Source organism: Pristiophorus japonicus, chromosome 1 (genome assembly GCF_044704955.1).
Source record: "Pristiophorus japonicus isolate sPriJap1 chromosome 1, sPriJap1.hap1, whole genome shotgun sequence".
Lineage (NCBI taxonomy): Eukaryota > Metazoa > Chordata > Chondrichthyes > Pristiophoridae > Pristiophorus > Pristiophorus japonicus.
In genome coordinates, this window is record NC_091977.1 from 543,999,650 (window position 1) to 544,027,029 (window position 27,380).

Below are 27,380 nucleotides of genomic sequence, written 5' to 3' on the forward strand. Positions count from 1 at the left end.
ACCAGGGGTCACAGTCTCAGGATAAGGGGTCGGCCATTTAGGACTGAGATGGGGAGAAATTTATTCACTCAGAGGGTGGTGAATCTTTGGAATTCTCTGCCCCAGAGGGCTGTGGAGGCTCAGTCGTTGAGTATATTCAAGGCTGAGATCAATAGATTTTTGGATATGAAGGGAATCATGGGATATAGGAATAGTGCAGGAAAGTGGAGTTGAGGTCGAAGATCAGCCTTAATCTTATTGAATGGTGGAGCAGGCTCGAGGGACCGAATGGCCTGTTCCTGCTCCTAATTCTTACGTTCTTATTGGCCGTCCTTACCTGGTCTGACCTATATGTGACTGCAGACCCACAGCAATGTGGTTGACTCAACTGCCCTCTGAAATGGCCCAGCGAGCCACTCCACTGTAACAAACCGCTACAAAAAACAATAAGAATAAAACTGGACGGACCACCCAGCATCGACCTCGCCACCTGATTCTGGGCCTGGACCAACAACCCAGGGGTTGCAAGTTCAAATCCCACCAGGACAAGCTGTGAAATTGAATTCAATACCTGAAAAAATGACCATGAAAGCAGCTGGCTTGTCGTAAAAATCCAACTGGGTCACGAATATCCTTGAGGGAAGGGAACCCCACCCAGTCTGGGCTACACGTGACTCCAGTCCTATTTTACAGTTAACTTTTTTATTCATTCCTGGGATGTGGGCGTCGCTGACAAGGCCAACATTTATTGCCCGTCCCTAATTGCACCTTGAGAAGGGGTCGTTGACAGTACTGTCAAGCGGCACTTACTCACCAATAACCTGCTCACCGATGCTCAGTGACGGTTCTGTCAGGACCACTCGGCTCCAGACCTCATTACAGCCTTGGTCCAAACATGGACAAAAGAGCTGAATTCCCGAGGTGAGAGTGACTGCCCTTGACATCAAGGCAGCATTTGACAAGAGCATCAAGGAGCTCCAGTAAAATTGAAGTCAGTGGGAATCAGAGGGAAAACTCCCCACCGGCTGGAGTCATACCCAGCACAAAGGGAGATGGTTGTGGTGGTTGGAGATCAATCATCACAGCCCCAGGACATCGCTGCAGGAGTTCCTCAGGGCAGTGTCCTAGGCCCCACCTGTCATTCTTCCTGTCGTCCTCTCTCCCTCTCTCTCTCACTCACTCCCCCCTCCCTCTGTTCTCCCCCCTCGCTCTGTTCTCCCCCCTCCCTCTGTTCTCCCCCCTCCCTCTGTTCTCCCCCCCCTCCCTCTGTTCTCCCCCCCTCCCTCTGTTCTCCCCCCCTCCCTCTGTTCTCCCCCCCTCCCTCTGTTCTCCCCCCCTCCCTCTGTTCTCCCCCCTCCCTCTGTTCGCCCCCCTCCCTCTGTTCTCCCCCCTCCCTCTGTTCTCCCCGCTCCCTCTGTTCTCCCCCCTCCCTCTGTTCTCCCCCCTCCCTCTGTTCTCCCCCCTCCCTCTGTTCTCCCCCCCCCTCCCTCTGTTCTCCCCCCTCCCTCTGTTCTCCCCCCTCCCTCTGTTCGCCCCCCTCCCTCTGTTCGCCCCCCTCCCTCTGTTTACCCCCCTCTCTCTGATCCCCCCGCAATCCCTAGATCTTATGGCCTACAACCTGGGATTGTAAATGAGGTGGTTGCAGAGATCATGGAAGCTTTGGTTCTTCCAAAATTCCCTCGATCCTAGAACGGTCCCAGTGGATTGGAAGGTAGCAAATGTAACCCCACTATTCAAGAAAGGAGGGAGAGAGAAAACAGGCAACTACAGGCCAGTTAGTCTGACATCAATCATCGGGAACGTGCTGAAATCCATTAGCCACAGGACACTTTGTCTAATCATACTATGATTTTCTAAGTCAATATGGTTTTGTGAAAGGGAAATCGTGTTTGACAAATTTATTGGAGTTATTTGAGGATGTAACGAGCAGGGTAGATAAAGGGAAACCAGTGGATGTGGTGTATTTGGATATTCAAAAGGCATTCGATAAGGGAGGGGCCACATAAGCTTGTTGAGCAAGATAAAGGCTCATGGGTTTGGGAGTACTATATTAGCATGGATCGAGGATTGGTTAATGGACACAAAACAGAGAGTAGAGATAAACAGGTCATTTTCCGGTTGGCAGGCTGTAACTAATGGGGTGCCGCAGGGATCAGTGTTGGGACCTCAGCTATTTACAGTATATTAATAACTTAGATGAAGGGACCGTGTGCAATGTATCCAAGTTTGCTGATGATACAAAGCTAAGTGGGAAAGTAAGCTGTGACGAGGACTCAAAGAGCCTGCAGTGGTATGTAGACAGGTTAGTGAGTGGGCAATAAGGTGGCAGATAGAGTATAATGTGGGGAAATGTAAGATATTTACTTTGATAGGAAGAATAAAAAGGAGGAATTGCTTCACTCAGAGGGTGGTGAATCTTTGGATTCTCTGCCCCAGAGGGCTGTGGAGGCTGAATCATTGAGTATATTCAAGGCTAAGATCCAGGGGAATCGAGGGATATGGGGATAGGGCGTGAAAGTTGATTTAGAAGATCAGCCGTGACCTTAATGAACAGCGGAGCAGGCTTGAGGAGCTGTATGGCCGACTCCTGCTCCGAATTCTGATCTTAATCGCTGTTTGTTTCTGCGAGCCTCACTCTGCTCTTGTTTTATAGAATTTCCACCGAGCTGCTTACCAGGCAGATGATCGGAACGATTTGTTGAGTGCAATCAACGAGTTCCTGGACAGCAGTATCGTGATTCCTCCCTCCGACGTCCCTGGGGAGGAGCTGCTGCTCTCGGTCGCTCAGTTCCAGCGCAAGATGCTGAAGAAGAGGCAGGCAAAGGAGGACAAGGTGCTGGCCAAGGAGGTCAAGAGTCAGGAGGAGAGAGGTAGGCGACTGATGAAATCCATCAGCTGGATCACTGAGTCCTTTTCATTCGATTTTCTCATGGATTTTGTCCCTGCTAGTGATTGAGGCACCAACTCCTCATTGGAGTGTGGGATCCTGGTACTGGGGTCTCCCTACCCTGACCCTTCACTACTCCCCCACCTTTCGGCTCTCCTGCTGCCATCCCAGTCTTAACTCCCTCTTGGATAAGCCCACAGCTTCTCTCTCAGCATTCTCCAAAGGGTCAATTGAGGCACGTCACTGCCTCCTGAGGAGCAGCAACCCCAACCGCCCACCCTCCTGTCTAGGTCACCCTTCCCACCTCTGGCCGTATGGACTGTGCCAGCAGATCGGCTATCACCGCCCCTCTCCGCATCTAACTTCAGAAGGTCCGCTCGCTTGTGAGCAAGGCCATTGCCATCCGTGAGCTTACACTGAGAACTCCTGGAGACTGCCTGTGTAAATATTGGGGGGAAGACGGGTCCTGCGATGTCTGTCGTGGGGAATAGCCTGCCTCCGCTCGCTGTGTTGGCTCACTCACGGTGTGGCCAATTGGGCAAGGTGCCCGAGGGTGGCCTGTCAAACCGTAACCCAGCGAGAGGCGGGACAGAGAGGGTGAGGAGGCTTGAATGGGGGAGCCACCGCCATGTTCTGCCTTGAACTGACTTTGCCTCTCGTTCCTAGCAGCTCTCCTGAAGCCAAAGAAGCCGGACGAGGACGACCCACTGAGACGGACGGGGAAGCCGTTCGGTGGGGTGATCCGGGACGCACGCCGCAGGTACCCGAAGTACCTGAGCGACTTCAAGGATGCACTGAACGCGCAGTGTATGGCTGGCATCATCTTCATCTACTTTGCTGCTCTCTCCCCGGCCATCACCTTCGGGGGCTTACTCGGTAAGGGACCTCCCACCGCTCACCTGGAGCTGCAGCAGATTGGGGGCACTGGAATTAAGCACAAGTTTATAAGAACATAAGAAATAGGAGCAGGAGTCGGCCATATGACCCCTCGAGCCTGCTCCGCCATTCAATACGATCATGGCTGATCTGATCATGGACTCAGCTCCACTTCCCTGCCCGCTCCCCATAATTCCTTATTCCCTTATCGGTTAAGAAACTGTCTATTTCTGTCTTAAATTTATTCAATGTCCCAGCTTCCACAGCTCTCTGGGGCAGTGAATTCCACAGATTTACAACCCTCTGAGAGAAGAAATTTCTCCTCGTCTCAGTTTTAAATGGTCGGCCCCTTATTCTAAGACCATGCCCTCTAGTTCTAGTCTCCCCCATCAGTGGAAACATCCTCTCTCTCCACCTTGTCAAGCCCCCTCATAATCTTATTGCGTTTCGATAAGATCACCTCTCATTCTTCTGAATTCCAATGAGTAGAGGCCCAACCTACTCAACCTTTCCTCATAAGTCAACCCGTCATCTCTGGAATCAACCTAGTGAAGCTTCTCTGAACTGCCTCCAAAGCAAGTATATCCTTTTGTAAATATGGAAACCAAAACTGCACGCAGTATTCCAGATGTGGCCTCACCAATACCCTGTATAACTGTAGCAAGACTTCCCTGCTTTTATACTCCATCCCCTTTGCAATAAAGGCCAAGATTCCATTGGCCTTCCTGATCACTTGCTGTACCTGCGTACTAATTTCTGTCGCAACTGTCACAACCTGGGATGAGACGGTTGTCCCATGGGCAGAAATTGAGTAGATTGGGATTGTACTCTCTGGAACTTAGAAGCATGGGAGGTGTTCACATTGAAACATATAAGAATCTGAGGGTGATTGACAAGGTAGATGCTGAGAGGCTGTTTGCCCTGGCTGTAGTCTCGGACAAGGGGTCATAGTCTCAGGATAAGGGATCAGTCATTTAAGACTGAGTTGAGGAGAAGTTTCCTCACTCAGAGGGTGGTGAGTCTTTGGAGTTCTCTACCCCAAAGGCCTGTGGATGTTGAATCGTTGAGTATATTCAAGTCAGATATCGATAGATTTTTGGATTCCAGGGGAATCGAGGGATATGGGGATCGGGCGGGAAGGTGGAGTTGAGGTCGAAGATCAGCCCTGATCGTATTAAATGGCGGAGCAGGCTCGAGGGGCCGTATGGCCTACTCCTGCTCCTAATTCTTATGGACATTTGTTCTCAGGATATCCCAAAGCATTTGACAGTCACTGTTGTAATGTAGGAAACGAGGCAGCCAATTGCACAGCAAGCTCCCACAAAAAACACTGTGATAATGACCAGATCATTTGTTTTCAGTGATGTTGGTTGAGGGATGAATGTTAGCCCCAGGACACCGGGGAGAATGGTCCTGACTCCCGCCCCATACTGTGTGGCCTCTGAGCACTGAGGGATGGGCAGTTGACATTGCCTCGCCAGAGATACCTGGGTCCCAAGAACAAATAATAAAGAATAAGTTGGTGCCAATAGGCGAGCTGCCAGTTTAAAGTTTTGTGGAGAGAGGGCTGCACATTGTCGTTGGAGAATGCACCAAAAGCTCACTTTGTTCCGATTCACTCTGCTCCCCGCTCCCCCGCTCCCCGGTGTCCCTGTAGCAATTGGATGAGTACAGCACAAGGCTCGGCTGTGATGGTTCCATTGTTGAATAGCCTGCCGACACACGCCGTCTGGGCTCACACACGAAGAGGAGTCTCCTGAGTGAGAGAGCTGGGGCTGGGTAGCAGCGTGAGCCCAGCGTGAACCCATCCTGACCTTGGCAGTGCCATTGACGGAGGGCAGCTCACCCTCTGCTCCTCGACTTCTCAAAGTGACTTTGGTGTTCACTACTTTGATCCCTGGGTTGAGATGACTTTCCTCGCAGGCTCGAGGGGCTGCATGGTCTAATTCTTGTGTTCTTATGATGTGTGGGTGGGGGCTTGCTGTGTAATAATTATCCAAGGATGGGTGATTATGGGTACGTTGTGTAATATTTACCCGAGCATGGGTGATAGAAAATAGGTGCAGGAGTAGGCCATTCTGCCCTTCGAGCCTGCACCGCCATTTAATAAGATCATGGCTGATCATTCCCTCAGTACCCCTTTCCTGCTTTCTCGCCATACCCCTTGATCCCCTCAGTAGTAAGGACTACATCGAACTCCTTTTTGAATATATTTAGTGAATTGGCCTCAACAACTTTCTGTGGTAGACAATTCCACAGGTTCACCACTCTCTCGGTGAAGAAGTTTCTCCTCATGTTTAACTAATTTACTGAAATTCCTTGAGGATATAACAAGCATGGTGGATAGAGGTGTACCGATGGATGTGGTGTATTTAGAATTCCAAAAGGCATTCGATAAGGTGCCACACAAAAGGTTACTGCAGAAGATAAAGGTACACGGAGTCAGAGGAAATGTATTAGCTTGTGTCGAGAATTGGCTGGCTAACAGAAAGCAGAGAGTCGGGATAAATGGGTCCTTCTCGGGTTGGAAATCGGTGGTTAGTGGTGTGCCACAGGGATCGGTGCTGGGACCACAACTGTTTACAATATACATAGATGACCTGGAAGAGGGGACATAGTGTAGTGTAACAAAATTTGCAGATGACACAAAGATTAGTGGGAAAGCGGGTTGTGTAGAGGACACAGAGAGGCTGCAAAGAGATTTCGATAGGTTAAGCGAATGAGCTAAGGTTTGGCAGATGGAATACAATGTCAGAAAGTGTGAGGTCATCCACCTTGGGGGAAAAAAACAGTAAAAGGGAATATTATTTGAATGGGGAGAAATTACAACATGCTGCGGTGCAGAGGGACCTGGGGGTCCTTGTGCATGAAACTCTTTTGGAGTTTACCTGAAAAACATAAACATTAATCCGTGCCCCCCGACCTGGATGACACACCAGACATTTACAAAGCCCTTTTTTTCCTTTTTTTTTTGTGTTTTCTTTTTTTTTTGGGGGCACTAATATCACATTTTTTTTTTTTCAGTGCCCCCTATAAAAGGGGAGGGGGACACTAAAAGCACCGGCAATTAAAACAAATTAAACTTTAAAACGTATCCTTGTGCATGAATCCCAAAAAGTTAGTTTGCAAGTGCAGCAGGTAATCAGGAAGGCGAATAGAATGTTGGCCTTTATTGCGAGAGGGACGGAGTACAAAAGCAGGGAGGTGTTGCTGCAACTGTACAGGGTATTGGTGAGGCCGCACCTGGAGTACTGCGTGCAGTTTTGGTCACCTTACTTAAGGAAGGAGATACTAGCTTTGGAGGGGGTACAGAGACGATTCACTAGGCTGATTCCGGAGATGAGGGGGTTACCTTATGATGATAGATTGAGTAGACTGGGTCTTTACTCGTTGGAGTTCAGAAGGATGAGGGGTGATCTTATAGAAACATTTAAAATAATGAAGGGGATAGACAGGATAGAGGCAGAGAGGTTGTTTCCACTGGTCGGGGAGACTAGAACTAGGGGGCACAGCCTCAAAATACGGGGGAGCCAATTTAAAACCGAGTTGAGAAGGAATTTCTTCTCCCAGAGGCTTGTGAATCTGTGGAATTCTCTGCCCAAGGAAGCAGTTGAGGCTAGCTCATTGAATGTATTCAAGTCACAGATAGATAGATTTTTAACCAATAAGGGAATTAAGGGTTACGGGGAGCGGGCGGGTAAGTGGAGCTGAGTCCACGGCCAGATCAGCCATGATCTTGTTAAATGGCGGAGCAGGCTCGAGGGGCTAGATGGCCTACTCCTGTTCCTAATTCTTATGTTCTTATGTTCTCATTTCGGCCCTAAATGGCTTACCCCTTATCCTTAGTCTGTGACCCCTGGTTCTGGACTTCCCCAACATTGGGAACATTCTTCCTGCATCTAACCTGTCTAAACCCGTCAGAATTTTAAACGCTTCTATGAGATTCCCTCTCATTCTTCTGAACTCCAGTGAATACAAGTCCAGTTGATCCAGTCTTTCTTGATATGTCAGTCCCGCCATCCCGGGAAATCAGTCTGGTGAACCTTCGCTGCACTCCCTCAGTAGCAAGAACGTCCTTCCTCAGATTAGGAGACCAAAACTGAACACAATATTCCAGGTGGGGCCTCACCAAGGCACTGTACAACTGCAGTAAGACCTCCCTGCTCCTATACTCAAATCCCCTAGCTATGAAGGCCAACATACCATTTGCCTTCTTCACTGCCTGCTGTACCTGCATGCCAACTTTTAATGACTGATGAACCATGACACCCAGGTCTCTATGCCCCTCACCTTTTCCTAATCTGCCGCCATTCAGATAATATTCTGCCTTCGTGTTTTGCCTCCAAAGTGGATAACCTCACATTTATCCACATTATACTGCATCTGCCATGCATTTGCCCACTCACCTAACCTGTCCAAGTCACCCTGCAGCCTCCTGGCATCCTCCTCACAGCTCACACCGCCACCCAGTTTAGTGTCATCTGCAAACTTGGAGATATTACAATTCCTTCATCCAAATCATTAATCTATATTGTAAAGAGCTGGGCTCCCAGCACTGAGCCCTGCGGCACTCCACTAGTCACTGCCCCCATTCCAAAAAGGACCCGTTTATCCCGACTCTCTGCTTCCTGTCTGCCAACCAGTTCTCTATCCACGTCAGTACATTACCCCTAATACCATGAGCTTTGATTTTGCACACCAATCTCTTGTGTGGGACCTTGTCAAAGACCTTTTGAAAGTCCAAATACACCACAGGCCGATAAATCCGCAGGGCCTGATGGACTGCATCCCAGAGTACTTAAGGAGGTGGCCTTGGAAATAGCGGATGCATTGACAGTCATTTTCCAACATTCCATAGACTCTGGATCAGTTCCTATGGAGTGGAGGGTAGCCAATGTAACCCCACTTTTTAAAAAAGGAGGGAGAGAGAAAACAGGGAATTATAGACCGGTCAGCCTGACATCGGTAGTGGGTAAAATGATGGAATCAATTATTAAGGATGTCATAGCAGCGCATTTGGAAAGAGGTGACATGATGGGTCCAAGTCAGCATGGATTTGTGAAAGGGAAATCATGCTTGACAAATCTTCTGGAATTTTTTGAGGATGTTTCCAGTAGAGTAGACAAGGGAGAACCAGTTGATGTGGTGTATTTGGACCTTCAGAAGGCTTTCGACAAGGTCCCACACAAGAGATTAATGTGCAAAGTTAAAGCACATGGGATTGGGGGGTAGTGTGCTGAAGTGGATTGAGAACTGGTTGTCAGACAGGAAGCAAAGAGTAGGAGTAAATGGGTACTTTTCAGAATGGCAGGCAGTGACTCGTGGGGTACCGCAAGGTTCTGTGCTGGAGCCCCAGCTGTTTACATTGTACATTAATGATTTAGACGAGGGGATTAAATGTAGTATCTCCAAATTTGTGGATGACACTAAGTTGGGTGGCAGTGTGAGCTGCGAGGAGGATGCTATGAGGCTGCAGAGTGACTTGGATAGGTTAGGTGAGTGGGCAAATGCGTGGCAGATGAAGTATAATGTGGATAAATGTGAGGTTATCCACTTTGGTGGTAAAAACAGAGAGACAGACTATTATCTGAATGGTGACAGATTAGGAAAAGGGGAGGTGCAACGAGACCTGGGTGTCATGGTACATCAGTCATTGAAGGTTGGCATGCAGGTACAGCAGGTGGTTAAGAAAGCAAATGGCATGTTGGCCTTCATCGCGAGAGGATTTGAGTACAGAGGCAAGGAGGTGTTATTACAGTTGTACAGTGCCTTGGTGAGGCCACACCTAGAGTATTGTGTACAGTTTTGGTCTCCTAACTTGAGGAAGGACATTCTTGCTATTGAGGGAGTGCAGCGAAGGTTCACCAGACGATTCCCGGGATGGCGGGACTGACATATCAAGAAAGACTGGATCAACTGGGCTTGTATTCACTGGAGTTCAGAAGAATGAGAGGGGATCTCATAGAAACTCTGACGGGTTAAAATTCTGACGGGTTAGATGCAGGAAGAATGTTCCCAATGTTGGGGAAGTCCAGAACCAGGGGTCACAGTCTAAGGATAAGGGGTAAGCCATTTAGGACCGAGATCAGGAGAAACTTCTTCACCCAGAGAGTGGTGAACCTGTGGAATTCTCGACCACAGAAAGTTGTTGAGGCCAATTCACTAAATATATTCAAAAAGGAGTTAACTGTCGTCCTTACTACTCGGGGGATCAAGGGGTATGGCGAGAAAGCAGGAATGGGGAACTGAAGTTGCATGTTCAGCCATGAACGCATTGAATGGCGGTGCAGGCTCGAAGGGCCGAATGGCCTACTCCTGCACCTATTTTCTATGTTTCTACATCCACTAGTTTTCTCTTGTCCACTCTACCAGTTACATCCTCAAAAAATTCCAGAAGATTTGTCAAGCACGATTTCCCTTTCATAAATCCATGCTGACTTGGACCGATTCTGTCACTGCTTTCCAAATGCGCTGCTATTTCATCCTTAATAATTTTCCCCACTACTGATGTCAGGCTAACCGATCTATAATTATCCGTTTTCTCTCTCCCTCCTCTTTTAAAAAGTGGTGTTACATTAACTACCCTCCAGTCCATGGGAACTGATCCAGAGTCGATAGACTGTTGGAAAATAATCACCAATGCATCCACTATTTCGAGGGCCACTTCTTTAAGTACTCTGGGATGCAGACAATCAGGCCCTGGGGATTTATCGGCCTTCAATCCCTTTAATTTCCCCAACACTATTTCCTGCTAATCAGGATATCCTTCAGTTCCTCCTTCTCACTAGACACTCGGTTCCCTAGTACATCCGGAAGGTTATTCTTCCTTCGTGAAGACAGAACCAAAGTATTTGTTCAAGTGGTCTGCCATTTCTTTGTTTCTCATTATAAATTCACCTGAGTCCGACTGCAAGGGACCTACGTTTGTCTTCACTAATCTTTTTCTCTTCACATATCTATAGAAGCTTTTGCAGTCAGTTTTTATGTTCCTGGCAAGCTTCTATTTTCCCCCTCCTAATTAAACCCTTTGTCCTCCTCTGCTGAATTATAAAATTCTCCCAGTCCTCAGGTTTATTTGCCTCTTCCTTGGATCTAACAATATCCTTAATTTCCCTTGTTAGCCACGGTTGAGCCACCTTCCCCGTTTTATTTTTACTCCAGACAGGGATGTCCAACTTTTGAAGTTCATCCATGTGATCTTTAAATGTTTGCCATTGCCTATCCAGCGTCAACCCTTTAAGTATCATTTGCCCGTCTATTCTAGCCAATTCACGTCTCATGCCGTCGAAGTTACCTTTCCTTAAGTTCAGGACCCTAGTCTCTGAATTAACTGTGTCACTCTCCATCTTAATAAAGAATTCCACCATATTATGGTCACTCTTCCCCAAGGGGCCTCGCACAACAAGATTGCTAATTAGTCCCTTCTCATTACACATCACCCAGTCTAGGATGGCCAGCTCTCTAGTTGGTTCCTCAACATATTGGTCAAGAAAACCATCCCTAATACACTCCAGGAAATCCTCCTCCACCGCATTGCTACCAGTTTGGTTAGCCCAATCAATATGTAGATTAAAGTCGCCCATGATAACTGCTGTACCTTTATTGCACACATCCCTTATTTCTTGTTTGATGCTGTCCCCAACCTCACTACTACTGTTTGGTGGTCTGTACACAACTCCCACTCGCGTTTTCTGCCCTTTGGTATTCCGTAGCTCCACCCATACCGATTCCACATCATCCAGGCTAATGTCCTTTCTAACTAATTGCATTAATTTCCTCTTTAACCAGCAATGCCACCCCGCCTCCTTTTCCTCTCTGTCTATCCTTCCTTAAATGTTGAATACCCCTGGATGTTGAGTTCCCAGCCTTGGTCACCCTGGAGCCATGTCTCCGTGATGCCAATTACATCATATCCGTTAACTGCTGTCTGCGCAATTAATTTGTCCACCTTATTGCGAATACTCCTCGCATTGAGGCACAGAGCCTTCAGGCCTGTCTTTTTAACGCACTTTACCCCTTTAGGATTTAGCTGTAATGTGGCCCTTTTTGATTTTTGCCTTGGGTTTCTCTGCCCTCCACTTTTACTGTTCTCCTTTCTATATTTTGCCTCTGTCTCCCTTTTATTTCCCTCTGTCTCCCTGCATAGGTTCCCATCCCCCTGCCATATTAGTTTCACCCCTCCCCAACAGCACTAGCAAACACTCCCCCTTGGACATTTTTTCGGTTCTGCCCAGGTGCAGACCGTCCGGTTTGTACTGGTCCCACCTCCCCCAGAACCGGTTCCAATGCCCCAGGAATTTGAATCCCTCCCTTCTGCACCACTTCTCAAGCCACGTATTCATCTGAGCTATCCTGCGATTCCTACTCTGACTAGCACGTGGCACTGGTAGCAATCCTGAGATTACTACTTTTGAGGTCCTACTTTTTAATTTAGCCCCTAGATTCGTAAATTCATCTCGTAGGACCTCATCCCATTTTTTACCGATATCGTTGGTACTTATATACACCACGACAACTGGCTGTTCTCCCTCCCTTTTCAGCATGTCCTGCACCCGCTCCGAGACATCCTTGACCCTTGCACCAGGGAGGCAACAAACCATCCTGGAGTCTCGGTTGCGGCCGCGGAAACGCCTATCTATTCCCCTTACAATTGAATCCCCTATCACTTTCGCTCTCCCACTCTTTTTCCTGCCCTCCTGTGCAGCAGAACCAGCCACGGTGCCATGAACTTGGCTGCTGCTGCCTTCCCCTGATGAGTCATCCCCCTCAACAGTACCCAAAGTGGTGTATCTGTTTTGCAGGAGGATGACCGCAGGGGACCCCTGCACTACCTTCCTTGCACTGCTCTTCCTGTTGGTCACCCGTTCCCTATCTGGCTGTGTAACCTTTACCTGCGGTGTGACCAACTCACTAAACATGCTATTCACGTTATTCTCAGCATCGTGGATGCTGCAGAGTGAATCCACCCGCAGCTCCGCAGTGCGGTCTGTCAGGAGCTGCAGGCTGATGCACTTCCCGCACACGTAGTCGTCAGGGACACCGGAAGCGTCCCTGAGCTCCCACATAGTACAGGAGGAGCATAGCACGTGTCCGAGCTCTCCTGCTATGACTTAACCCTTGGATTAACTTAATTTGGCAACAACAAGGTTAAAAGGTTACTTACTGATTAAAAAAAGAAAAAGAAAAACTGCTTACCAATCACCAGCCAATCACTTATCCCCGTGGCTGTGACATCACTTTTCGATTTTTTCTACTTTTTTGCCTTCTCCCTGTCGCTGCACAAGCTCCGCCTCTCCGACTCACCTCCCGAGCCTCTCCGACTCACCTCCCGAGCCTCTCCGACTCACCTCCCGAGCCTCTCCGACTCACCTCCCGAGCCTCTCCGACTCACCTCCCGAGCCTCTCCGACTCACCTCCCGAGCCTCTCCGACTCACCTCCCGAGCCTCTCCGACTCACCTCCCGAGCCTCTCCGACTCTCCTCCCGAGCCTCTCCGACTCACCTCCCGAGCCTCTCCGACTCACCTCCCGAGCCTCTCCGACTCTCCTCCCGAGCCTCTCCGACTCACCTCCCGAGCCTCTCCGACTCACCTCCCGAGCCTCTCCGACTCTCCTCCCGAGCCTCTCCGACTCACCTCCCGAGCCTCTCCGACTCACCTCCCGAGCCTCTCCGACTCACCTCCCGAGCCTCTCCGACTCACCTCCCGAGCCTCTCCGACTCACCACGAGCCTCTCCGACTCACCTCCCGAGCCTCTCCGACTCACCTCCCGAGCCTCTCCGACTCTCCTCCCGAGCCTCTCCGACTCTCCTCCCGAGCCTCTCCGACTCTCCTCCCGAGCCTCTCCGACTCTCCTCCCGAGCCTCTCCGACTCACCTCCCGAGCCTCTCCGACTCTCCTCCCGAGCCTCTCCGACTCACCTCCCGAGCCTCTCCGACTCTCCTCCCGAGCCTCTCCGACTCACCTCCCGAGCCTCTCCGACTCACCTCCCGAGCCTCTCCGACTCACCTCCCGAGCCTCTCCGACTCACCTCCCGAGCCTCTCCGACTCTCCTCCCGAGCCTCTCCGACTCACCTCCCGAGCCTCTCCGACTCACCTCCCGAGCCTCTCCGACTCACCTCCCGAGCCTCTCCGACTCACCTCCCGAGCCTCTCCGACTCACCTCCCGAGCATCTCCGACTCACCTCCCGAGCCTCTCCGACTCACCTCCCGAGCCTCTCCGACTCACCTCCCGAGCCTCTCCGACTCACCTCCCGAGCCTCTCCGACTCACCTCCCGAGCCTCTCCGACTCACCTCCCGAGCCTCTCCGACTCACCTCCCGAGCCTCTCCGACTCACCTCCCGAGCCTCTCCGACTCACCTCCCGAGCGTCTCCGACTCACCTCCCGAGCCTCTCCGACTCACCTCCCGAGCCTCTCCGACTCACCTCCCGAGCCTCTCCGACTCACCTCCCGAGCCTCTCCGACTCTCCTCCCGAGCCTCTCAGGCTCACCTCCCGAGCCTCTCCGACTCACCTCCCGACTCTCTCCGACTCTCCTCCCGAGCCTCTCCGACTCACCTCCCGAGCCTCTCCGACTCACCTCCCGAGCCTCTCCGACTCACCTCCCGAGCCTCTCCGACTCTCCTCCCGAGCCTCTCCGACTCTCCTCCCGAGCCTCTCCGACTCACCTCCCGAGCCTCTCCGACTCACCTCCCGACCCTCTCCGACTCTCCTCCCGAGCCTCTCCGACTCACCTCCCGAGCCTCTCCGACTCACCTCCCGACTCTCTCTGACTCACCTCCCGAGCCTCTCCGACTCACCTCCCGAGCCTCTCCGACTCTCCTCCCGAGCCTCTCCGACTCACCTCCCGACTCTCTCCGACTCACCTCCCGAGCCTCTCCGACTCACCTCCCGAGCCTCTCCGGCTCACCTCCCGAGCCTCTCCGACTCTCCTCCCGAGCCTCTCCGGCTCACCACGAACTCCCGATTGTGGGTTTTCCAGTAAATGATCTCTTACCGTTGTGCTTCAGGGGAGAAGACCATGGGTTTGATCGGTGTTTCCGAGCTCATCATTTCGACATCCATACAAATGCTGATCTTCGGTTTGCTGGGGGCTCAACCACTGCTGATCGTCGGGTTTTCGGGCCCATTGCTTGTCTTCGAAGAAGCTTTCTTCAAGGTGAGTGTGACTCGGGCTCAGATCGACTTGGGTACACGTGTTGCACTGAAACCAGAGCTTTCCATCCTGTGCATCTGTCCCAAATCTTGTCAGTTTGGGTCAGTGTTAAGACTTGAACCCAGTGTCTGAGGGAGTGCACATTGTCAGATGCGCTATCCTTCAAATAATATAATTTGACCTTATTTAACATCACATCAGAAAAACCACCGACAGTGCAGCACTCCCTCAGTACCGCCCCTCCAACAGTGCGGCATTCCCTCAGTACTGTCCCTCCAACAGTGCAGCACTCCCTCAGTACTGTCCCTCCGACAGTGCAGCACTCCCTCAGTACTGTCCCTCCGACAGTGCAGCGCTCCCTCAGTACCGCCCCTCCGACAGTGCAGCACTCCCTCAGTACCGCCCCTCCAACAGTGCAGCACTCCCTCAGTACTGTCCCTCCGACAGTGCAGCACTCCCTCAGTACTGCCCCTCCGACAGTGCAGCACTCCCTCAGTACTGTCCCTCCGACAGTGCAGCACTCCCTCAGTACTGTCCCTCCAACAGTGCAGCACTCCCTCAGTACTGCCCCTCTGACAGTGCAGCACTCCCTCAGTACTGCCCCTCCGACAGTGCAGCACTCCCTCAGTACTGCCCCTCCAACAGTGCGGCACTCCCTCAGTACGGAGCCTCCGACAGTACAGCGCTCCCTCAGTACTGTCCCTCCAACAGTGCAGCACTCCCTCAGTACTGCCCCTCTGACAGTGCAGCACTCCCTCAGTACTGCCCCTCCGACAGTGCAGCACTCCCTCAGTACTGCCCCTCCAACAGTGCGGCACTCCCTCAGTACGGAGCCTCCGACAGTACAGCACTCCATTAGTATTGCACTTGGAGTGTCAGCCTGGATTGTAGGCTCAAATCTCTCTAGTGGGGCTTGAACCCACAACGTCCTGACTCAGACGTTAGAGGAGCGTGTAAGTAATCCAGTGCGAGCTCAGCAGTTTGGAGTGAATCCTAATCAGGCATTATGCAGTGATTCTCAACAGATTCTTTCTTCTCCATCCTATTCCTCCATGACTGTAATCAATCCCCTTTTCTCCCTCCAGTTCTGTGACTCGAACAACATGGACTACCTGACAGGCCGAGTATGGATTGGCTTCTGGCTCATTGCCATTGTGGTGGCGACTGTGGCGTTCGAAGGCTCCTTCCTGGTGCGGTTCATTTCACGGTTCACCCAGGAGATCTTTGCTTTGCTCATCTCGGTGATATTTATTTATGAGACTTTTGTAAAGCTGGCAAAGGTAAGACACATCGGCCAGGCCCTGGAGTAATAATCCCACCCCCCAAAACCTGCAGTGATCATTTTCTTTCCACGCACCCGGGACCTGAAGTAACAATCTCCAAACACACCGACTCCGGGAGTAACAAACCCCAAACACACTGACTCCGGGAGTAACAAACCCCAAACACACCGACTCCGGGAGTAACAAACCCCAAACACACTGACTCCGGGAGTAACAATCCCCAAACACACCGACTCCGGGAGTAACAAACCCCAAACACACCGACTCCGGGAGTAACAAACCCCAAACACACTGACTCCGGGAGTAACAATCCCCAAACACACCGACTCCGGGAGTAACAAACCCCAAACACACCGACTCCGGGAGTAACAAACCCCAAACACACTGACTCCGGGAGTAACAATCCCCAAACACACCGTCTCCGGGAGTAACAAACCCCAAACACACCGACTCCGGGAGTAACAAACCCCAAACACACTGACTCCGGGAGTAACAAACTCCAAACACACCGACTCCGGGAGTAACAATCTCAAAACACACCGACTCCGGGAGTAACAAACCCCAAACAAACCGACTCCGGGAGTAACAAACCCCAAACACACCGACTCCGGGAGTAACAAACCCCAAACAAACCGACTCCGGGAGTAACAAACCCCAAACACACCGACTCCGGGAGTAACAAACCCCAAACACACCGACTCCGGGAGTAACAAACCCCAAACAAACCGACTCCGGGAGTAACAAACCCCAAACACACCGACTCCGGGAGTAACAAACCCCAAACAAACCGACTCCGGGAGTAACAAACCCCAAACACACCGACTCCGGGAGTAACAAACCCCAAACACACCGACTCCGGGAGTAACAAACCCCAAACACACCGACTCCGGGAGTAACAAACCCCAAACACACCGACTCCGGGAGTAACAAACCCCAAACACACCGACTCCAGGAGTAACAAACCCCAAACAAACCGACTCCGGGAGTAACAAACCCCAAACACACCGACTCCGGGAGTAACAAACCCCAAACACACCGACTCCGGGAGTAACAAACCCCAAACACACCGACTCCAGGAGTAACAAACCCCAAACACACCGACTCCGGGAGTAACAAACCCCAAACACACTGACTCCAGGAGTAAAAATCCCCAAACACACCGACTCCGGGAGTAACAAACCCCAAACACACCAACTCCGGGAGTAACAAACCCCAAACACACCGACTCCGGGAGTAACAAACCCCAAACACACCGACTCCGGGAGTAACAAACCCCAAACACACCGACTCCAGGAGTAACAAACCCCAAACACACCGACTCCAGGAGTAACAAACCCCAAACACACCGAGGCCCTGAATAACAATCCCCTCTTCCCAAACCCTCGAGTAATAATGTTCTCTACAATTGTCCTTTGGGATCCCCCTGGACCACAAACCGTCCTCCAGACTCTGCCCCGCCCCACCCTCACACAACCAACCTGGGGTAACACATGCACACCCCCTGGAGTAAGACGTTCAGGGGTTAGGCAGGGTTGGGTTTTTGGGAAGGAGGGGTGTAGTTGGTGTGAATTGAGTCACAACGTTGGCTCTGAGAGACCCTTGCTCGTGTTTTTACAGATTTTCAAGGAGCATCCCCTCCGAGGCTGTGCCAACGTTACAGAGAATGTGACCGTCCCATCCGTTGCCTTCCAAAATACAACCAACAGTACAGCCGGCCAGGCTAGCGAAGGGAGCGCGAAACAGACGGGGGAGCCCAACACGGCACTGCTGTCCCTGGTCCTGATGGCCGGCACCTTCTTCATCGCCTTCTTCTTGCGAAAGTTTAAAAACAGTCGTTTCTTCCCCGGGAGAGTAAGTGTCGCTGGTGAGGGCCTGAGAGAAATTCTGCACTCTTGTGTTTCTTTGTTTTCCTTTGGGCTCACGGCTTTTGTATCTCTTCCAAGTTAGGAACAGGAGGAGCCCATTCAGCCCCTCGAGACTGTTACCCAGGAACAGGAGGAGGCCCATTCAGCCCCTCGAGACTGTTACACAGGAACAGGAGGAGGCCCATTCAGCCCCTCGAGCCTGTTACACAGGAACAGGAGGAGGCCATTCAGCCCCTCGAGACTGTTACCCAGGAACAGGAGGAGGCCCATTCAGCCCCTCGAGACTGTTACACAGGAACAGGAGGAGGCCCATTCAGCCCCTCGAGACTGTTACACAGGAACAGGAGGAGGCCCATTCAGCCCCTCGAGCCTGTTACACAGGAACAGGAGGAGGCCCATTCAGCCCCTCGAGCCTGTTACACAGGAACAGGAGGAGGCCCATTCAGCCCCTCGAGCCTGTTACACAGGAACAGGAGGAGGCCCATTCAGCCCCTCGAGACTGTTACACAGGAACAGGAGGAGGCCCATTCAGCCCCTCGAGCCTGTTACACAGGAACAGGAGGAGGCCCATTCAGTCCCTCGAGCCTGTTACACAGGAACAGGAGGAGGCCATTCAGCCCCTCGAGCCTGTTACACAGGAACAGGAGGAGGCCCATTCAGTCCCTCGAGCTTGTTACACAGGAACAGGAGGAGGCCCACTCAGCCCCTCGAGCCTGTTACACATGAACAGGAGGAGGCCCATTCAGCCCCTCGAGCCTGTTACACAGTAACAGGAGGAGGCCATTCAGCCCCTCGAGCCTGTTACACAGGAACAGGAGGAGCCCATTCAGCCCCTCGAGCCTGTTACACAGGAAGAGGAGGAGGCCCATTCAGCCCCTCGAGCCTGTTACACAGGAACAGGAGGAGGCCATTCAGCCCCTCGAGCCTGTTGCACAGGAACAGGAGGAGGCCCATTCAGCCCCTCGAGCCTGTTACACAGGAACAGGAGGAGGCCCATTCAGCCCCTCGAGCCTGTTACACAGGAACAGGAGGAGGCCATTCAGCCCCTTGAGCCTGTTCTGCCATTGAATTAAATTATGGCTGATCTGTATCTTCGCTTCATTTACCCGCCTTGGTTCCGTAACCCTTAATACCCTTCCCAAATTAATCTCAGTTTCGTAATTTCCAATTGACCCCCAACCTCAACAGCGTTTTGTGGGGGAGAGTTCCAGATTCCCACTGCCCTTTGTGTGAAGAAGAGCTTCCTGACATCACCCTGAACGGCCGGGCTCTAATTTTAAGGTTATGCCCTCTTTTTAAAATTCATTCATGGGATGTGGGCGTCGCTGGCAACGCCGACATTTATTGCCCGTCCCTAACTGCCTCTTGAGAAGGTGGTGAGCCGCCGCCTTGAACCGCTGCAGTCCGTGTGGTGAGGGGTCTCCCACAGTGCTGTCCGTGTGGTGAGGGTCTCCCACAGTGCTGTCAGTCCGTGTGGTGAGGGTCTCCTACAGTGCTGTCAGTCCGTGTGGTGAGGGTCTCTCACAGTGCTGTCAGTCCGTGTGGTGAGGGTCTCCCACAGTGCTGTCCGTGTGGTGAGGGTCTCCCACAGTGCTGTCAGTCCGTGTGGTGAGGGTCTCCCACAGTGCTATCAGTCCGTGTGGTGAGGGTCTCCCACAGTGCTGTCAGTCCGTGTGGTGAGGGTCTCCCACAGTGCTGTCAGTCCGTGTGGTGAGGGTCTCCCACAGTGCTGTCAGTCCGTGTGGTGAGGGTCTCCCACAGTGCTATCAGTCCGTGTGGTGAGGGTCTCCCACAGTGCTGTCAGTCCGTGTGGTGAGGGTGTCTCACAGTGCTGTCAGTCCGTGTGGTGAGGGTCTCCCACAGTGCTGTCAGTCCGTGTGGTGAGGGTCTCTCACAGTGCTGTCCGTCCGTGTGGTGAGGGTCTCCCACAGTGCTGTCAGTCCGTGTGGTGAGGGTCTCTCACAGTGCTGTCCGTCCGTGTGGTGAGGGTCTCCCACAGTGCTGTCAGTCCGTGTGGTGAGGGTCTCCCACAGTGCTGTCCGTGTGGTGAGGGTCTCCCACAGTGCTGTCAGTCCGTGTGGTGAGTGTCTCTCACAGTGCTGTCCGTGTGGTGAGGGTCTCCCACAGTGCTGTCCGTGTGGTGAGGGTCTCCCACAGTGCTGTCAGTCCGTGTGGTGAGGGTCTCCCACAGTGCTGTCAGTCCGTGTGGTGAGGGTCTCCCACAGTGCTGTCAGTCCGTGTGGTGAGGGTCTCTCACTGTGCTGTCAGTCCGTGTGGTGAGGGTCTCCCACAGTGCTGTCAGTCCGTGTGGTGAGGGTCTCTCACAGTGCTGTCAGTCCGTGTGGTGAGGGTCTCCCACAGTGCTGTCCGTGTGGTGAGGGTCTCCCACAGTGCTGTCAGTCCGTGTGGTGAGGGTCTCCCACAGTGCTGTCCGTGTGGTGAGGGGTCTCCCACAGTGCTGTCAGTCCGTGTGGTGAGGGTCTCCCACAGTGCTGTCAGTCCGTGTGGTGAGGGGTCTCCCACAGTGCTGTCAGTCCGTGTGGTGAGGGTCTCCCACAGTGCTATCAGTCCGTGTGGTGAGGGGTCTCCCACAGTGCTGTCCGTGTGGTGAGGGTCTCCCACAGTGCTGTCAGTCCGTGTGGTGAGGGTCTCCCACAGTGCTGTCAGTCCGTGTGGTGAGGGGCTCCCACAGTGCTGTCAGTCCGTGTGGTGAGGGTCTCTCACAGTGCTGTCAGTCCGTGTGGTGAGGGTATCCCACAGTGCTGTCAGTCCGTGTGGTGAGGGTCTCTCACAGTGCTGTCAGACCGTGTGGTGAGGGTCTCTCACAGTGCTATCCGTGTGGTGAGGGTCTCCCACAGTGCTGTCAGTCCGTGTGGTGAGGGGTCTCTCAAAGTGCTGTCAGTCCGTGTGGTGAGGGGTCTCTCACAGTGTTGTCAGTCCGTGTGGTGAGGGTCTCTCACAGTGCTATCCGTGTGGTGAGGGTCTCCCACAGTGCTGTCAGTCCGTGTGGTGAGGGGTCTCTCACAGTGCTGTCAGTCCGTGTGGTGAGGGTCTCTCACAGTGCTATCCGTGTGGTGAGGGTCTCCCACAGTGCTGTCAGTCCGTGTGGTGAGGGGTCTCTCACAGTGCTGTCAGTCCGTGTGGTGAGGGTCTCTCACAGTGCTGTCAGTCCGTGTGGTGAGGGTCTCGCACAGTGCTGTCAGTCCGTGTGGTGAGGGTCTCCCACAGTGCTGTCAGTCCGTGTGGTGAGGGTCTCGCACAGTGCTGTCAGTCCGTGTGGTGAGGGTCTCCCACAGTGCTGTCAGTCCGTGTGGTGAGGGTCTCCCACAGTGCTGTCAGTCCGTGTGGTGAGGGTCTCCCACAGTGCTGTCAGTCCATGTGGTGAGGGTCTCCCACAGTGCTGTCCGTGTGGTGAGGGTCTCCCACAGTGCTGTCAGTCCGTGTGGTGAGGGTCTCCCACAGTGCTGTCAGTCCGTGTGGTGAGGGTCTCCCACAGTGCTGTCAGTCCGTGTGGTGAGGGTCTCCCACAGTGCTGTCAGTGTGATGAGGGGTCTCCCACAGTGCTGTCCGTGTGGTAGGGTCTCTCACAGTGCTGTCAGTCCGTGTGGTGAGGGTCTCCCACAGTGCTGTCCGTGTGGTGAGGGTCTCTCACAGTGCTGTCAGTCCGTGTGGTGAGGGTCTCTCACAGTGCTGTCAGTCCGTGTGGTGAGAGTCTCCCACAGTGCTGTCCGTGTGGTGAGGGTCTCCCACAGTGCTGTCAGTCCGTATGGTGAGGGTCTCCCACAGTGCTGTCCGTGTGGTGAGGGTCTCTCACAGTGCCGACCGTGTTGTGAGGGTCTCCCACAGTGCTGTCAGTCCGTGTGGTGAGGGTCTCCCACAGTGCTGTCAGTCCGTGTGGTGAGGGTCTCTCACAGTGCTGCCAGTCCGTGTGGTGAGGGTCTCCCACAGTGCTGTCACTCCGTGTGGTGAGGGTCTTCCACAGTGCTGTCAGTCCGTGTGGTGAGGGTCTCTCACAGTGCTGTCAGTCCGTGTGGTGAGGGTCTCTCACAGTGCTGTCAGTCCGTGTGGTGAGGGTCTCCCACAGTGCTGTCAGTCCGTGTGGTGAGGGTCTCCCACAGTGCTGTCAGTCCGTGTGGTGAGGGTCTCCCACAGTGCTGTCAGTCCATGTGGTGAGGGTCTCCCACAGTGCTGTCAGTCCGTGTGGTGAGGGTCTCCCACAGTGCTGTCAGTCCGTGTGGTGAGGGTCTCCCACAGTGCTGTCAGTAAGTGTGGTGAGGGGTCTCCCACAGTGCTGTCCGTGTGGTGAGGGTCTCCCACAGTGCTGTCAGTCCGTGTGGTGAGGGTCTCCCACAGTGCTGTCAGTCCGTGTGGTGAGGGGTCTTCCACAGTGCTGTCCGTGTGGTGAGGGTCTCCCACAGTGCTGTCAGTCCGTGTGGTGAGGGTCTCCCACAGTGCTGTCAGTCCGTGTGGTGAGGGTCTCACGCAGTGCTGTCAGTCCGTGTGGTGAGGGGTCTCTCACAGTGCTGTCCATGTGGTGAGGGTCTCCCACAGTGCTGTCAGTCCGTGTGGTGAGGGTCTCACACAATGCTGTCAGTCCGTGTGGTGAGGGTCTCTCACAGTGCTGTCAGTCCGTGTGGTGAGGGTCTCTCACAGTGCTGTCAGTCCGTGTGGTGAGGGTCTCTCACAGTGCTGTCAGTCCGTGTGGTGAGGGTCTCCCACAGTGCTGTCAGTCCGTGTGGTGAGGGTCTCCCACAGTGCTGTCAGTCCGTGTGGTGAGGGGCTCCCACAGTGCTGTCAGTCCGTGTGGTGAGGGGTCTCCCACAGTGCTGTCAGTCCGTGTGGTGAGGGTCTCTCACAGTGCTGTCAGTCCGTGTGGCGAGGGGTCTCCCACAGTTCTGTAAGTCCGTGTGGTGAGGGTCTCCCACAGTGCTGTCAGTCCGTGTGGTGAGGGGTCTCCCACAGTGCTGTCAGTCCGTGTGGTGAGGGTCTCTCACAGTGCTGTCAGTCCGTGTGGTGAGGGTCTCCCACAGTGCTGTCCGTGTGGTGAGGGTCTCCCACAGTGCTGTCAGTCCGTGTGGTGAGGGTCTCACACCGTATGGTGAGGGTCTCTCACAGTGCTGTCAGTCCGTGTGGTGAGGGTCTCCCACAGTGCTGTCAGTCCGTGTGGTGAGGGTCTCCCACAGTGCTGTCAGTCCGTGTGGTGAGGGTCTCCCACAGTGCTGTCAGTCCGTGTGGTGAGGGTCTCCCACAGTGCTGTCAGTCCGTGTGGTGAGGGTCTCTCACAGTGCTGTCCGTGTGGTGAGGGTCTCTCACAGTGCTGTCAGTCCGTGTGGTGAGGGTCTGTCACAGTGCTGTCAGTCCGTGTGGTGAGGGTCTCCCACAGTGCTGTCAGTCCGTGTGGTGAGGGTCTCTCACAGTGCTGTCAGTCTGTGTGATGAGGGTCTCCCACAGTGCTGTCAGTCCGTGTGGTGAGGGTCTCCCACAGTGCTGTCACTCCGTGTGGTGAGGGTCTCCCACAGTGCTGTCAGTCCGTGTGGTGAGGGTCTCTCACAGTGCTGTCCATGTGGTGAGGGTCTCTCACAGTGCTGTCCGTGTGGTGAGGGGTCTCCCACAGTGCTGTCAGTCCGTGTGTGAGGGTCTCCCACAGTGCTGTCCGTGTGGTGAGGGGTCTCCCACAGTGCTGTCAGTCCGTGTGGTGAGGGTCTCCCACAGTGCTGTCAGTCCGTCTGGTGAGGGTCTCTCACAGTGCTGTCCGTGAGGTGAGGGTCTCTCATAGTGCTGTCAGTCCGTGTGGTGAGGGTCTCCCACAGTGCTGTCAGTCCGTGTGGTGAGGGTCTCCCACAGTGCTGTCAGTCCGTGTGGTGAGGGTCTCCCACAGTGCTGTCAGTCCGTGTGGTGAGGGTCTCCCACAGTGCTGTCAGTCCGTGTGGTGAGGGTGTCTCACAGTGCTGTCAGTCCGTGTGGTGAGGGTCTCCCACAGTGCTGTCAGTCCGTGTGGTGAGGGTCTCTCACAGTGCTGTCCGTCCGTGTGGTGAGGGTCTCCCACAGTGCTGTCAGTCCGTGTGGTGAGGGTCTCTCACAGTGCTGTCCGTCCGTGTGGTGAGGGTCTCCCACAGTGCTGTCAGTCCGTGTGGTGAGGGTCTCCCACAGTGCTGTCCGTGTGGTGAGGGTCTCCCACAGTGCTGTCAGTCCGTGTGGTGAGTGTCTCTCACAGTGCTGTCCGTGTGGTGAGGGTCTCCCACAGTGCTGTCCGTGTGGTGAGGGTCTCCCACAGTGCTGTCAGTCCGTGTGGTGAGGGTCTCCCACAGTGCTGTCAGTCCGTGTGGTGAGGGTCTCCCACAGTGCTGTCAGTCCGTGTGGTGAGGGTCTCTCACTGTGCTGTCAGTCCGTGTGGTGAGGGTCTCCCACAGTGCTGTCAGTCCGTGTGGTGAGGGTCTCTCACAGTGCTGTCAGTCCGTGTGGTGAGGGTCTCCCACAGTGCTGTCCGTGTGGTGAGGGTCTCCCACAGTGCTGTCAGTCCGTGTGGTGAGGGTCTCCCACAGTGCTGTCCGTGTGGTGAGGGGTCTCCCACAGTGCTGTCAGTCCGTGTGGTGAGGGTCTCCCACAGTGCTGTCAGTCCGTGTGGTGAGGGGTCTCCCACAGTGCTGTCAGTCCGTGTGGTGAGGGTCTCCCACAGTGCTATCAGTCCGTGTGGTGAGGGGTCTCCCACAGTGCTGTCCGTGTGGTGAGGGTCTCCCACAGTGCTGTCAGTCCGTGTGGTGAGGGTCTCCCACAGTGCTGTCAGTCCGTGTGGTGAGGGGCTCCCACAGTGCTGTCAGTCCGTGTGGTGAGGGTCTCTCACAGTGCTGTCAGTCCGTGTGGTGAGGGTATCCCACAGTGCTGTCAGTCCGTGTGGTGAGGGTCTCTCACAGTGCTGTCAGACCGTGTGGTGAGGGTCTCTCACAGTGCTATCCGTGTGGTGAGGGTCTCCCACAGTGCTGTCAGTCCGTGTGGTGAGGGGTCTCTCAAAGTGCTGTCAGTCCGTGTGGTGAGGGGTCTCTCACAGTGTTGTCAGTCCGTGTGGTGAGGGTCTCTCACAGTGCTATCCGTGTGGTGAGGGTCTCCCACAGTGCTGTCAGTCCGTGTGGTGAGGGGTCTCTCACAGTGCTGTCAGTCCGTGTGGTGAGGGTCTCTCACAGTGCTATCCGTGTGGTGAGGGTCTCCCACAGTGCTGTCAGTCCGTGTGGTGAGGGGTCTCTCACAGTGCTGTCAGTCCGTGTGGTGAGGGTCTCTCACAGTGCTGTCAGTCCGTGTGGTGAGGGTCTCGCACAGTGCTGTCAGTCCGTGTGGTGAGGGTCTCCCACAGTGCTGTCAGTCCGTGTGGTGAGGGTCTCGCACAGTGCTGTCAGTCCGTGTGGTGAGGGTCTCCCACAGTGCTGTCAGTCCGTGTGGTGAGGGTCTCCCACAGTGCTGTCAGTCCGTGTGGTGAGGGTCTCCCACAGTGCTGTCAGTCCATGTGGTGAGGGTCTCCCACAGTGCTGTCCGTGTGGTGAGGGTCTCCCACAGTGCTGTCAGTCCGTGTGGTGAGGGTCTCCCACAGTGCTGTCAGTCCGTGTGGTGAGGGTCTCCCACAGTGCTGTCAGTCCGTGTGGTGAGGGTCTCCCACAGTGCTGTCAGTGTGATGAGGGGTCTCCCACAGTGCTGTCCGTGTGGTAGGGTCTCTCACAGTGCTGTCAGTCCGTGTGGTGAGGGTCTCCCACAGTGCTGTCCGTGTGGTGAGGGTCTCTCACAGTGCTGTCAGTCCGTGTGGTGAGGGTCTCTCACAGTGCTGTCAGTCCGTGTGGTGAGAGTCTCCCACAGTGCTGTCCGTGTGGTGAGGGTCTCCCACAGTGCTGTCAGTCCGTATGGTGAGGGTCTCCCACAGTGCTGTCCGTGTGGTGAGGGTCTCTCACAGTGCCGACCGTGTTGTGAGGGTCTCCCACAGTGCTGTCAGTCCGTGTGGTGAGGGTCTCCCACAGTGCTGTCAGTCCGTGTGGTGAGGGTCTCTCACAGTGCTGCCAGTCCGTGTGGTGAGGGTCTCCCACAGTGCTGTCACTCCGTGTGGTGAGGGTCTTCCACAGTGCTGTCAGTCCGTGTGGTGAGGGTCTCTCACAGTGCTGTCAGTCCGTGTGGTGAGGGTCTCTCACAGTGCTGTCAGTCCGTGTGGTGAGGGTCTCCCACAGTGCTGTCAGTCCGTGTGGTGAGGGTCTCCCACAGTGCTGTCAGTCCGTGTGGTGAGGGTCTCCCACAGTGCTGTCAGTCCATGTGGTGAGGGTCTCCCACAGTGCTGTCAGTCCGTGTGGTGAGGGTCTCCCACAGTGCTGTCAGTCCGTGTGGTGAGGGTCTCCCACAGTGCTGTCAGTAAGTGTGGTGAGGGGTCTCCCACAGTGCTGTCCGTGTGGTGAGGGTCTCCCACAGTGCTGTCAGTCCGTGTGGTGAGGGTCTCCCACAGTGCTGTCAGTCCGTGTGGTGAGGGGTCTTCCACAGTGCTGTCCGTGTGGTGAGGGTCTCCCACAGTGCTGTCAGTCCGTGTGGTGAGGGTCTCCCACAGTGCTGTCAGTCCGTGTGGTGAGGGTCTCACGCAGTGCTGTCAGTCCGTGTGGTGAGGGGTCTCTCACAGTGCTGTCCATGTGGTGAGGGTCTCCCACAGTGCTGTCAGTCCGTGTGGTGAGGGTCTCACACAATGCTGTCAGTCCGTGTGGTGAGGGTCTCTCACAGTGCTGTCAGTCCGTGTGGTGAGGGTCTCTCACAGTGCTGTCAGTCCGTGTGGTGAGGGTCTCTCACAGTGCTGTCAGTCCGTGTGGTGAGGGTCTCCCACAGTGCTGTCAGTCCGTGTGGTGAGGGTCTCCCACAGTGCTGTCAGTCCGTGTGGTGAGGGGTCTCCCACAGTGCTGTCAGTCCGTGTGGTGAGGGTCTCTCACAGTGCTGTCAGTCCGTGTGGCGAGGGGTCTCCCACAGTTCTGTAAGTCCGTGTGGTGAGGGTCTCCCACAGTGCTGTCAGTCCGTGTGGTGAGGGGTCTCCCACAGTGCTGTCAGTCCGTGTGGTGAGGGTCTCTCACAGTGCTGTCAGTCCGTGTGGTGAGGGTCTCCCACAGTGCTGTCCGTGTGGTGAGGGTCTCCCACAGTGCTGTCAGTCCGTGTGGTGAGGGTCTCACACCGTATGGTGAGGGTCTCTCACAGTGCTGTCAGTCCGTGTGGTGAGGGTCTCCCACAGTGCTGTCAGTCCGTGTGGTGAGGGTCTCCCACAGTGCTGTCAGTCCGTGTGGTGAGGGTCTCCCACAGTGCTGTCAGTCCGTGTGGTGAGGGTCTCCCACAGTGC

General features: G+C 54.1%; 1 protein-coding gene across 10 annotated transcripts in view; it reads left to right on the forward strand.

Moving 5' to 3' along the window:
• The window catches only part of LOC139278392 (anion exchange protein 2-like), a 347,925-nt gene that overhangs the window by 278,901 nt on the left and 41,644 nt on the right, over window positions 1-27,380 (forward strand). For 8 of the 10 annotated variants that reach the window (XM_070897097.1, XM_070897078.1, XM_070897156.1 and 5 more), the window contains 5 exons: window positions 2,633-2,849; window positions 3,533-3,742; window positions 14,750-14,898; window positions 15,981-16,175; window positions 17,796-18,029. In XM_070897097.1, coding sequence (XP_070753198.1) covers window positions 2,633-2,849; window positions 3,533-3,742; window positions 14,750-14,898; window positions 15,981-16,175; window positions 17,796-18,029 — 1,005 coding nt within the window. The remainder of the gene's footprint in view (window positions 1-2,632; window positions 2,850-3,532; window positions 3,743-14,749; window positions 14,899-15,980; window positions 16,176-17,795; window positions 18,030-27,380) is intronic. The other 2 variants (XM_070897145.1, XM_070897166.1) reach the window with 1 other exon arrangement.